We start from the raw sequence: 11946 nt of genomic DNA, 5'->3' as shown, positions 1-11946 counted from the left end.
GGCCCTGACCCCCTTCCCTCGGTTCATTGCCGGCTCCCTGGCGGGCACCACGGCTGCCATGGTGACCTACCCCCTGGACATGGTCCGTGCCCGCATGGCCGTCACGCCCAAGGAGATGTAAGTGCCTCCCCACAACATCTACAGCCACCACCCAAATGCACAGCTTTTTTCAAGGTTAGATGCCTTTATTCCCATTTTCTGGATTTTTTTCCCCCGAGATCAGATGCCTTTAGTCCCATTTTCTGGGTCTTTTTTTCTTTTAAAATCACATGACTTTATTCCCACTTTCTGGATTTTCTCTTTAAGGTCACATGACTTCACTCCCATTTTCTGGATTATTTTTTTTTTTAGCTTCCATTTTTCTGGGTCACTTCTTGCTCAGAGCCTTTGGTGCAATAAACCTCTTGTTGCTGGGCTCTGAGCACTGGTTAAAGGACCAGAGCCCTGGATCTGGAAGGAGATGGATACTAGGAGACCTCACTGCTGGAAACCGTGTCTTGGGTTCTTTAGGAGGCCACTTGGTGCTTCCAGAAAGATCCAGCAGATGGAACACAAGTGGTGGAAGGGCTGTGGGAGAGAGACAGGGATTGGTGTCTCCCTTTGCTGCTGAAATCCCTTCTGAGCTGCCTGATGAGCTCGGGGCCCAATTAATTAATGGCTGATCCTTCAGAAAGTGCTGCTTAGGGAATATTTCCTGGAGTGTGCAGCCTCTAACCAGCCCAGGTTTGCTTCCCCTGTGTCCACGTGGCAGGTACAGCAGTATTGTGCACGTCTTCATCCGGATATCCCGGGAGGAAGGGCTGAAAACCTTGTACAGGGGCTTTACCCCCACCATCCTGGGGGTGATCCCCTACGCCGGGCTGAGCTTCTTCACCTACGAGACACTCAAGAAAGTCCACGCAGGTAAAGGTTTGCTTTTTTTTGGGGGGGGGGAGGGTTTGGGGCCAGCTCTGGGTGTTGGAACTGTGGGGTGCAGGTAATGGGTTTCTTTTTGGTACAGGTTTTGGGGCCAGCTCTGGGTGTTGGAATTGGGAGGGTGCAGGTAAAGGTTTGCTTTTAGGGGCAGGTTTTGGGGCCAACTCCAGCTGTTGGAACTGGGGGATCAGGTAAAGGTTTGGGGCCAGCTCCAGGTGCTGGAACTGGGGGGTGCAGGTAAAGGTTTGCTTTTAGGGGCAGGTTTTGGGGCCAACTCCAGGTGTTGGAATTGGGAGGGTGCAAACCCTCTCCCTGGCCTTGGAGCCAGCTGCAAAGTGTCTCGTGGAGCTTCGGGAGTCTCTCCAGCTCCAGGCTATGACGCTGCAGGGAACCCGAGTCCCACAGAAGGGCCGAGAAGCCGCAATTCCCGGGCGCGGAAAGACTCGGGAACAGCGCTGAGCTCTGGGCGTGCTCCCTTTTCCCCGGGGTGGGGGGATATTTACCGCCAGGAGTTTCCTACCCTCCGCTGCTCTCATCCCTCCTCAGATCACAGCGGGAAGGCCCAGCCCTCGCCCCCGGAGAGGCTGCTGTTCGGAGCCTGCGCGGGGCTCATCGGGCAGTCGGCCTCGTACCCGCTGGACGTGGTGCGGCGCCGCATGCAGACGGCCGGGGTGCTGGGACACACCTACAGCTCCATCCTGCTCACCATGCAGGAGATCGTCAGGGAGGAGGGACTGATCCGGGGCCTGTACAAAGGGCTCAGCATGAACTGGGTCAAGGGGCCGATCGCGGTGGGGATAAGCTTCACCACCTTCGACCTGACGCAGATCCTCCTGCGGAAGCTGCAGGGCAGCGTGGAGAGGTGATCCCCTCAACCCCCTCGTCGTAGGAAGAGCGGTGCCCTCGCCTCGCCCCGTGCCCTCCCGCAGCTCAGAACTCGCCTGCCTTGTTTGGTTTTCCTCTTGTCCCCCTGGATATTTGTGGTTTTTTTGTTTTTTTTTTTTTTTGGTCCTTCCTAACGAGCCCCTCAAGTTCCTCGGAAACCTCGGCCTGAAGGGTAACTCTGCCCTAAACAAAATCCCCCCCCTCTCTCCAGTCCCACGAGGGCTGAGTCCTCTAAAGCAGCTGCCTCACCCTTCTGCTTGACTCTGGTGCCAGGAGTGGAGCCTCCCAAAACCAACCCGTGCTGCTCCTGCTCCCCCCTGGGCTCGGCGGGCAGAGGGAGCGGCGGATGATGGAAGAGGGGGCTCGGTGCTGTTGGAATGACCCCCCCCAACCCCGGGATGTGGGAAGCGGCTGCTGCTCCTGGCAGGCGATTTGTAGCCCCCAGAACACGTGCTCTGGCTGGAGGCAGCCTGCCAAGTGCAATATTCCAGTTAGTCTGGAGGGAATTCCACGTGCTCCCGTGAGCTGGGAGGGCCGGGACGCCGCTCTCCTTCTGGAAGCTGAGTGTTTCTCTGCCCTTCTTGGATCGTTCCTCTCACTTTTTTTGGGTTGAGCTGCGTAAATCCCCCTCGTTTGTGGTGTCTCTGAGATTACCAAAGACTGTGGGCAGCAGGGGAGGGGAGTTCTGAGCCGTTCTGTCAATGGAATTCTCATGTGTGTTGTCGCCGTTGTCGGGTCAGGGCTGGGCCTGGATTCCCAAGCTGGGACTGACTCCAACCTCAGTCGTGTTTCGGGGCTGCCCAAACCCTTCCATGTTGTCCTGGTCTGGAGGCAGCATTTTCCAAGGGCTTTGACAGCCTGCAGTGTTGATGCACTAGGAGAGGGAGCATGTTACATCCTTCAGATTTCAGCAGTTTTGTCCTTCAGTATTATTGTTGCTGCTCTATGCACCACGTGAGAACAAATACCTGACCTTGCTGTCCCTGTGTGGTGGAACCAGCCTGGGAGCTGATTCCAGCTTCTGGCCCTGCTTCTGAACAACCTTGTTGTCTTTTGGTACCTGCTGTGTAGGTCGTGTCACCTCTGTCTGTTCATCCACACCTCACCCCACGTGCTTTCCTGTTCCTAAAATCCTCCTGGAGCAGCCTGGTCCTTGGGATTTATGGGCACCAACAGCCAGTGCTGACCTTTCAGGAATGATCTATAGTGCCAATCACTTCCACCTGTAATTTGGAAATTAATGGTGAAGAAGCTTTTGGTGTTTGTGTTTCAAATCAGTTTTCAGGGAAATGGAGATTTTTGGGGGGATGGGGTTGCTCTCTGATCCGTTCCTCTATTGAATTTGGAGTGCAAGAGAGGTCAGAGCAAGCTTCAGACTTCCCTGAGAATCAGATTAGCTAAACCAAGATTAAAAATCCCCCTTTCAGCCTGCACAGTCCATAATGTATATAAAAAAAGAAAACCATGAATTAGGATCTGTCCTTTCCTGGTGTTTGTGTTTTAGCCGTCGTAGCTTGAGCCTCGTGTCACAGATCAATGGGAATGGAGGTAATTGCACAGCTGGTAGAAGCAGCCTTCTCCTCCCTTTTGTCTTTGCACTTGTTCTTTGGAGCAGAACTTGCTTCTGAAGCCAAATATTTCCTTAGGAATCAAGCACCTCCACTTGTCACGGGCACGGCCCAGAGCCAGCATTTGGGGTGTTAACGTTGTGGTTCCCAGAGCTGGGGTGGATCAGGCTTTGCTGGCTGGGTGTTAACCTCAGCAGCCCCTGCCTCCAAGCCCAGAAATGGTGATTTCTGCATCCCTTGGCTGCAGCCCCCCCTGGTCTGCAGTCAGAGAGCTGTCAGTGGGGGTGTGGAAGGGCCCGTGGAGACGATGGCCACGAGCCGTGCGTGTCCTTTGCTGACAGAAGGTGATCTCAGCTCCTCCCTTCCTTCCAGGGGGAGGGGAAGCTTTGGTCAGTCCTTGCAAGAGCTCCTGATTTCTTTTCTCCAATGGAGAAGCCAATTACCTTCTGCCCTGTCAGGAGTGCAGCCAGTGGATTAAAGGGATGGGAACCCTCTGGAAGAGGCTGAGCCTGGAATCCCCACCTCGCAGCCAGAAGCTGGAGCTGAGGAACAAGCACAGCCAAACTTGCAAGCCCTGGGCCAAGGGAAGTTGTTCCTTGAATTAGCAGCTGCACCTGATTTTCATTCAATGGAATTTGAGCCAAACCTGTTTTTTTTTCCAAGTTCTGCAGGCTGAGTGTTTGTTCAGAGACAGAGCTTTGAATTCAGTCCAGGGTGGTTTTGGTGCTTTTGTTTTCTTGGGCAGAAGTGTTTGAAGTAACTGTGTGTTACTGCTTTGGGTTGTTTTAAATAGTGGGGTTTTTTTTTGTTGTTGTTGTTGTTCTTTTCTCTGATTTGAATGTAGAAAAGGAGAAACAGAGTGTTCTCTTCCCTTCTCTTGCTCCTTGCATGAATTGAGACGTGTTCCAGATCTCTCTGCTGCCTGGAATGAGGTGTCCTGCTTTGGGAAGGGAGAGATCTGTGTGCTGACCAAGAAGGTCCTTTGCCTTTAGCCCTGAGAAAGGAGACAAGTCAAACAGGAGTTTTCCCTGCTCCTTCTTTCCTTTAGAACTTCTTTGCTGCTACTGCAATCCCCCACTTTTTCATTCTGTTCTTCTCTAAACTGCTTTTTATTGCCCCACGTCACGTTTCCCCCGTGGTTACACTCAAACAGGAATTTGTGCTTTCTTTTTTTTTGCCCCCCTTCTCTCCCTTCTTCCCTCCTCCCCTCCTGCTTCTGCACCTTGAGCCCTGCACTAGCACTTGGAGAAAATCAGGTCCAATAAATGCATCCGAAACGACCGAACTGCAGCTCTTCAAACCGCCCAACCTCGTGTTCCCCCCTCGCAGGGCTCGGTGCTCCTGGGGGGATGGTGGGCAAGAAAAAGGCACTGAGCGATGGGAAGGGAGGGAGTTTTTTTTTTTTTTGGAAGCTTCTCGAGCTGCTTGTCCGGTTTAGCACCTTCACTTGTCCCAGCACCTTCCCTGAGATGCTGCTGCTCGGTGTGGGGTTCCCTTGTGGGTGCCTCCAGTGATGGAAGTGGCTGCTGGCTGGGAGGTACCCTGGGGACAGCTTGTCCTCCTGGGAAGCTCAGAGGGTCGCTGGAGGGTGTTGGGGGGGTGGGATCTGAGCTGGCTTCTTGCAAACCCGTTTGCCCGGTGTGGTGGGAGGGTCGGGGATGGAGCCTCAGCCTCCTGGGCTGGGCGGGGTGGGAGTTCTCCAGGAGCACTTCCACAACTTCCCGTGGCACTTCCCATTGCCTTCCACCTGGAAGGAATCGGGCACCACCTTCCCCCTCTGGTCTTTTGACCCAAAAGCAGCTGAAAGGAGACTCTGAGCAGGGGTGATGTGGCTGGGGCCAGTCCTGGGCGGGCAGGGAATGTGCTGGGATGCTTCCCAGGGAGATTCCCCCAGTGCCTGGCCGGGTTCCTGGGCTCTGCAGGTACTTCCCAGGTTCCTGGCCGGGTTTCTGGTCTCCTTAGAGAGCTGGGGGTACGTTCTGGACTCTCCCCACCTGGACTGGGCCGGAGGAGGAGGTGGCCTTCCTACAAAACAGCCTTTTTTTGGGGTCTTGTAGGGGCTGTTTCCTCCCCTTGTGTCCCCCCCCAGTGAATGCCGTGTCCTGCAGGGTTTCCCAGCACTGCTCACTGCCTGTGTGGTCTATGCATTTATTAGCACAAACACTGTTAAAATGCCTTTTGTGTCCTCACCATCCGTGTGTGTGGGTGTGGGTGGGTCGGTTTTGACTGCTTTTCTTGGATCTGGAGTTCTATTTTATTGCAGTGAAGACACTTTGTTACATAATGTTTATATATTTTAAAGATTTGTGCCAAGAGAGGATGTATATTTAATAAAAAATCGAATTGGACTTGCAGGCTCTCTCTGGGGGTGTCTCGTGGGTCCCCCACGTTGAGAGGGGCCCCGCACACGGGTGGGTTTGCTGGAGGAGGGATGAGCTTTGCATGGAAGTTGGGAGAAGCCTGGAAGGAGGGAAGGGAGCCCCGGGGATGGTTCAGGCCCTGCCGTGGTGGGGGACAGGGACACAGGGCCGGGTGTTGTGGTGGCAGCAGGTGGCACTGTCGGCTTAGCCATGGCCTGGTGGCTTCCCCCAAGTTGGGGACCCCCTCAGCTGCTGCCACTTGTGGGGGATTCTGGTGTTTTCCAGCCTCATTCCAGGTCCGGTGTGGATGTGACAGCTGGTGCTGGGCAAGGTAAGAAGGTCAGAGCAGGGGGGACAAGCCCAGCCCTCCCAGAGCAGCCTCCCTGTATCCCACTGCTGTTCCCTGTGATGTCCTCTTGTATCCCAAGGGAAATCAAGACCCAGAGGCTGAGACTTGCTCTGGTCTGGTCCCTGGAGCAGGACCGTCCCTTCCTTTGGGACCACCCACCCTGGATTGCTTTGGGCTGCCAGCCCTGGGGAGAGCTGCTCCGAAATTCCCTGCAGGGTGGCAGAGGGAGCTCCGTCTGGATGGCAGAGGGGCAGGGGAAGGAAGAGCTCCAGGTGTGGTTCAGGTGGGTGCGTGCCAGGCCGGTGGGAGGTGCCAGCAGGTGCCAGGCTGAATCCTGATGCCAGCAGAGCCTCTGCAGCAACAAAACCTCCTGATCCCACCTCCTGGGAGTCCTTGCAGAGCCCAGCCCATCCCCTGCACAAAACCAAGGCACAAAGAGCGAAAATAACCCGGGGGGCGGAGGAGGACGGGGAGGAGGAGGAGGGGGGGGGTGGGAATCGCCCCCTGCATGTGCTGTGGCCCAGTTTGGGAGCCCGTGGCGGTGTCTCCTGCTCTCGGCTGCTCTATCCGTCATTGTCCCCGCCGGGGAGGGTCAGTCTGGGCGCATCCCAGGGGAGGATCCGTCTGCGTGTCTGACTCCGGCGCAACCCCCGGCCTTAGCAACGGCCCCGCGGGCAGCGCGGCCCGCGGCTGCTCCCTGCCCGTCCCGCCGGGAAATCAGCACCGAATCGAGCCTGCAAGGGCCTGGCTTCTTAATGCCACGGGTGGCAGGCTGGGACGGGTCCCCCCCACCACCCCTCACCCCTCCCAGCGCCCGCATTCCTGCGGGAATCGCTTCTCCCTCGCACCACCGCACCCGCCGGGCTCTGCCTGCCCCGCGGGTTCCACAAATGGGGATTCCCCCGGGTGAGTTTTTTTCACGTGTTCACAGCGTGGATTCTCCGGGAGGAGGAGGAGGGCCAGATTAGCCCAGTTAACACCGGGCAAAGGGCTGCTGTCTCATCCTGGCCCTTAGCAAGAGGGAATTAAGACCATTACAAGGCTATCAAATAGGATCAGAGCCCCTCTCCCTTTCTCTGAGCAGCCCAGACCTGCTAATCCTGTTTCATGCAGCCGGACCAGCACCCACCGCGTGGAAGGGCTCGGCTGAGACGGACGAGGGGCCCTGTCCCCCGTCCCCCACCCCCACAGCCACCAGGCTGAGCGGTGTCACCAGCCCCGCTGTGACCCCAGTGCCGAGGGAAGGGACAGGGACAGGCACTGGGCTGGGCTGGGGTGAGCCGAGGTCTCCTCCTCAGCTGCATCCACATGTGGGACCCCCTGCCCTGCTCGGGGGAGGCTGGGGGGGCTTTGGGGACACGACGTGCAGACCAAGCAGCAGCTTTTGGGATGGCAGCGACTCTGGCCACTTCTTTATTATTCCTAACCCGGCCAAGGCCGAGGGTTCACAGGAAGCACGGGGACGATGCCGAGGAGCTCTGACCCAGCTCTGGCCAGGGCAGAGACCCTACAAAAACCCCCTCAGCTGGTGGAGGCAAACACGAGGCAGAGCCCACCCCAAAGTCTGTGCTGGAGGTCCCCACCACCTCCTCTGCCCAGCAGGTCCCCACCTGGGCTGGCAGGAGCTGCTGCCCTTGAGGAAAGCAGAGCAGTGAAGTGTCCCCACACTGGGCCAGGAGGGGGCAGAGGGGCTGGAGGGGGTGGGAGCAGGCACGGTGGTGATGGGTGACAGGGACGGGCGGTGCCCACCTTGCCCCGGGCACAAAACCCGTCCTGCCCTGAGCTGGCAGCAGGAACATCTCCCCCAAAACGTGTCCAAGGGTGCCACCAGCACGTGCAGAGGGGGGGAAGCAGCCAGGGCAGGAGCAGCAGCCGGGCACTGACCGCGCCCCCAGGGACATCCCAGCTCCCCCAGTCAGGACCCCGCCAGGTACTGGTGGAAGTAGAGGCCAAAGAGGCTGGTGACGACCTGGCAGGCGGCCACCCACCAGGTGAGGAAGGAGAAGAGCCCCCGGAGCAAGGAGGGGGTGAAGATGCAGTCCAGGATTCCCGTGATCTGCTGCACCACCACCTGCACGTCCTCGCTGTCCTCGCCCGCGGGGCCCGGCGGGGTCACTGGGGACACCGGGGGGGGCTCCGGGTACAGCCCCCAGGAGTGGTGCCCTGGGGGGGGACAGAGGGGATGGGGCTGTGGGGGGCATTCCCTGAGCTGCAGCCCCGTCCCTAAGGCACAGCAGCCCCAGCACCCTCCCCGAGGGTTTGTGCCAACCACAAACCAGGGACCGTCACGGAACACGATCCCAGAACATTCCGAGCTGGACCCCCAGGGATCATCCAGCCCAACTCCTGGCCCTGCCCAGGACACTCCAACAATCCCCCCCTGTCCCTCAGAGCGTTGTCCAAACATTCCCTGAGCTCTGGCAGCCTTGGGGCTGTGCCCACTGCCCTGGGGAGCCTGGGCAGTGCCCACCACCCTCTGGGGGAAGAACCTTTTCCCAGTATCCATCCCAACCCTCCCCTGGCACAGCTCCAGCCCTTCCCTGGGTCCTGTCCCTGCTCACAGCGAGCAGAGGCTGGTGCTGCCCCTCAGGACGAAGCTGCAGACGGCTGGGAGGTCTAAACCCTGAGTTTGGGGACACGGTGGGTGCTGGTGGCCTCACGATGACCTGCAGGTGCCCCCCCACGATCCCCCCACTCCCCCCTCCAGCTCCTCACCCAGCGTCTTGAGGAGCAGAGTGCAGTGCAGGGTGAGGATGACGGGCCCCAGGTACTGCAGGGTGACCACGGGCACGTAGCAGTAGATCCTGGTGATCTGTGGGCAGCGGGATCAGTCACTGCGAGCCCACACAGCACCCCCCCCCACATCCCATCTCCCGCATCCCGACCTTCTGCTGGATCTCCAGGGCCGGGATGCGCCCGGCCTCCTTCCTCATCTGCTCCACCCAGCGCTCGGCCAGCCCCAGGTAGGCCTGGAGGTGGCGGCGGGCGCCGAGCAGGCGCAGCAGGCACAGCCCCACCACGGCCCAGAGCCGGGCGCTGTTGAAGGCAGAGTCTGACATGCTGGGGGGGGCACAAGGGGAGCTGTCAGTGCCACCCCGGGGGGGTCTGATGGGGCAGGGGGCTCGGTTTCCACCCCCACCACCCCCCCCCCCCGGGGAGCCCTGTCCCACTCACAGCTGCACCGTCTCCTTGCCCATGGGCGCGTGGAGCAGGAAATCCCGGGAGATGGGCCTGACCCACATCACCACCACCAGGACGGGCGCCAGGAAGATCAGGTGGAGCAGGAGCCTGCGGGGGGAGCCGTCAGAGAGAGCCCCCCCACATCCCCTGAGCACCCCCTGACCCTGCTCCCTCCAGCCCAGCCCATCCCCACCCTCCCACCACCCTTCCCTGCAGCCACAGAGCTGGGGGGGGGGAAGGTGTCCCAGCCCCCCTGAGGTGCCAGCACCGCCCCCCTCCCTCCCTTCACCCCCCCAAGGTTCACCCAACTGTGCCAGGGGCTGGTCAGCCGCCATCCTGAGGGCATCCAGGTGGGTCTGGGCCAGGCGCAGCCCCGGGAAGGTCAGGCAGGCACCCAGGAAGGAGCAAAGGGCCACCAGCCCCAGCTTGAAGGCCAGCTTGGCCAGGGGCAGCCTGTGGAGGGAGAAGGGGGGGGGTGTGTGTGGGGGGGCTGCGCTGCCCCCACCCCAGAGCCCCAAAGAACTTCCCAAAAAGCCCCATTTCCCTCCCTGCCCCACTCACGTCCACTCCCAGCCCCGCTGCTTCAGGATGGGCTCCAGGTTAGCGCTGACTCCGGCCAGCCCTGCGGGGAGAGACCCCTGTGAGTGGGGAGACACCCCTGGGAGTGGGGTGTGATCCCCCCATGAGCGGGGTGTGATCCCCTGTGAGTGGGATATAACCCCCCACGACTGGGATGTGACCCCCCATGAGTGGGGTGCCCACAGCCCCCCCCCCCCCCCCCCCCCCGGCCCCCCCCCCCCCCCCCCCCCCCCCCCCCCCCCCCCCCCCCCCCCCCCCCCCCCCCCCCCCCCCCCCCCCCCCCCCCCCCCCCCCCATCCCCCAGGGACCCCCTCCCCACCTGCCTCCCACCCCTCCCCACCTCACCCACCGGCCTCGAGGCCGAACTCCAGGTGCTCCTCGCGGATGACCAGGGCCACCATGGCCAGGAGGAGGAAGAAGAAGGCGAAGGTGAGGCACACGGAGCGCTCCCCGCCCTCCTCCGAGCGGAAATAATGGCGCATCAGCATGAAAAACACCTTCCTGGGGGCGAGGGGGTGGGGGGGCTGTCAAGGAAACCCAGGCCCTTTGGGAGAACCCCCCCCCACCCCGTTCCTGCTCACCAGCACACCCAAATCTCCCACACCATCAGGCCACCACCACCACCTTTCTCCGCCCTCACGGGGCCGTCACTGAGGGGTTTATAAACCTGTGAAATGAAGATTTCCACCCCCCCAAAAGCAGCAGAAGGATACAGGGAGAAGAGGACAGTCAGCAGGCACCAGAGGACCCCCAGGTTGGTCTCCCTGGCGGGGCTGGCCAGGCAGTAGTAGCCCTCGGTGAAGGCGTACACGGCGGTGGCGTACACGGCGAAGTCCACGAACCACTGGTACTCCAGGAAATAGCGCAGCACTGGGGGGGCACAGGGACACGTCACCCCCCCAGGGGGGACCCTCGGGGGGACCCTGAGCCCAGGGCAGGGGGTGTGTGTGTATGGGGGGGTTACCCAGGGCATCCATGGCGGTGATGGGGGCGGTGTCCAGGCGCAGGTCGATGTCCCGGGGCACGGAGAGGGGCTTGTCCTCCAGCACCCCGTTCATCCTCCTGCCGGGGGGGCCACGAGTTTGTGCCCTGTGTCACAGCGTCTGCCACGGGGTGCTCCCTGTCAGCAGCCCCGAGCCCCAGTTCTGCTGCTGCTCGATCCTACTGACCCCACTGACCCCAAAGCCACATAGTGACCCTTTCCAGCCCATCCTCACCTGTCCCTCTTGGCCTTGGGGCGCTGCTTCCCGGCCAGGGCGCAGAGCTCCTCATCCGAGGGGTGTTTGTAGCGGTACAGGCTGAAAGGGATCACAGTGGGGGTGTCACTGGGTGTCCCCAAAGGCCCCCCGGGGCGGAGCAGGGAGGGGCAGAGCCCGTACCTGCCGTTGCAGAGCAGCCAGCGGGCGAAGGAGCAGTGAGGGGCCATCTTCTGCATGAGGCTGGCGGCCAGCAGGGTCACCACCACCTGCACCCCCATCACCGCCTGTGCCCGCGCCGGGGCGGGGGGGACACCGCGAGGTCACCCCCAGCTCCCAGGGGTGGGGGAAGAGTGTTCCACAGCCCTGTCCCTGCTGTGGAACCCCCTGGGATGGGACCCCCTGGGATGGGACCCCCTGGGATCTCCTCCTGGGCTGGGGGGGACCCCAAGTCCTGCAACCCCCCCGGGACACCCTGGTCATGTGTCCCCCCCCGGCCACGATCCCCCCAAATTTAGACAAACACTCCCCCCACTCGCACCCCAGGCTGGCATATTTTGGGTAGGGACCCCCCCCCACCCCTTCCCCCTGGCAGGGGATCCCCCGGGCAAGGGACCCCCCGACCATGCAACCCCCTTGGGACCCACCCCCCCCCGGGGCAGGGACCTCCTGGTCATGAGACTCCCCGGGACCCCCCGATCCCGCAACCCCCTCCCCGGGCAGGGACTCCCCCGGCCAAGCGCCCCTCGTGCCCGGAGCATCCCCGAGAGTTGGGGAGCGCAGGTTTGGGGAGGGTCCCGCATCACCCCCCTTCCCACGCACACCCCTGGGTCACGCGGGTCATGCACAGCGCCGGGCACGGAGTCCCCTGAGCACGGACCCGCCTAAGCACGCACCCTCCCGGGTACCCTGGC

At 61.0% G+C, this 11946-nt stretch overlaps 2 protein-coding genes across 4 annotated transcripts in view; one reads left to right on the top strand and one right to left on the bottom strand.

The window, feature by feature from the left end:
* Positions 1 to 1781, top strand: part of SLC25A42 (solute carrier family 25 member 42) — a 13683-nt gene extending 11902 nt beyond the window's left edge. For all 3 annotated transcript variants that reach the window (XM_027909704.1, XM_027909706.1, XM_027909705.1), the window contains exons 6-8: positions 1 to 117; positions 752 to 903; positions 1462 to 1781. In XM_027909704.1, the coding sequence (XP_027765505.1) occupies positions 1 to 117; positions 752 to 903; positions 1462 to 1781 (589 nt within the window). The remainder of the gene's footprint in view (positions 118 to 751; positions 904 to 1461) is intronic.
* Positions 1782 to 7818: 6037 nt separating this feature from the next.
* Positions 7819 to 11946, bottom strand: part of TMEM161A (transmembrane protein 161A) — an 8757-nt gene continuing 4629 nt past the window's right edge. The window contains exons 2-12 of the mRNA XM_027909695.1: positions 11216 to 11319; positions 11054 to 11134; positions 10801 to 10898; positions 10550 to 10706; positions 10186 to 10337; positions 9819 to 9879; positions 9567 to 9710; positions 9252 to 9365; positions 8963 to 9137; positions 8793 to 8889; positions 7819 to 8240 (exon numbers count right to left, since the gene is read on the bottom strand). Of these exons, the coding sequence (XP_027765496.1) occupies positions 7993 to 8240; positions 8793 to 8889; positions 8963 to 9137; positions 9252 to 9365; positions 9567 to 9710; positions 9819 to 9879; positions 10186 to 10337; positions 10550 to 10706; positions 10801 to 10898; positions 11054 to 11134; positions 11216 to 11319 (1431 nt within the window). The 3' untranslated portion in view covers positions 7819 to 7992. The remainder of the gene's footprint in view (positions 8241 to 8792; positions 8890 to 8962; positions 9138 to 9251; positions 9366 to 9566; positions 9711 to 9818; positions 9880 to 10185; positions 10338 to 10549; positions 10707 to 10800; positions 10899 to 11053; positions 11135 to 11215; positions 11320 to 11946) is intronic.

This window comes from Empidonax traillii, unplaced genomic scaffold (assembly GCF_003031625.1).
Source record: "Empidonax traillii isolate 1590-97213 ecotype Southwest subspecies unplaced genomic scaffold, ASM303162v1 scaffold2315:size121786, whole genome shotgun sequence".
In the NCBI taxonomy this organism is placed as follows: domain Eukaryota; kingdom Metazoa; phylum Chordata; class Aves; order Passeriformes; family Tyrannidae; genus Empidonax; species Empidonax traillii.
The sequence above is the reverse complement of the archived record's forward strand: the minus strand, read 5'-3'. Positions and strand labels throughout refer to the sequence as shown.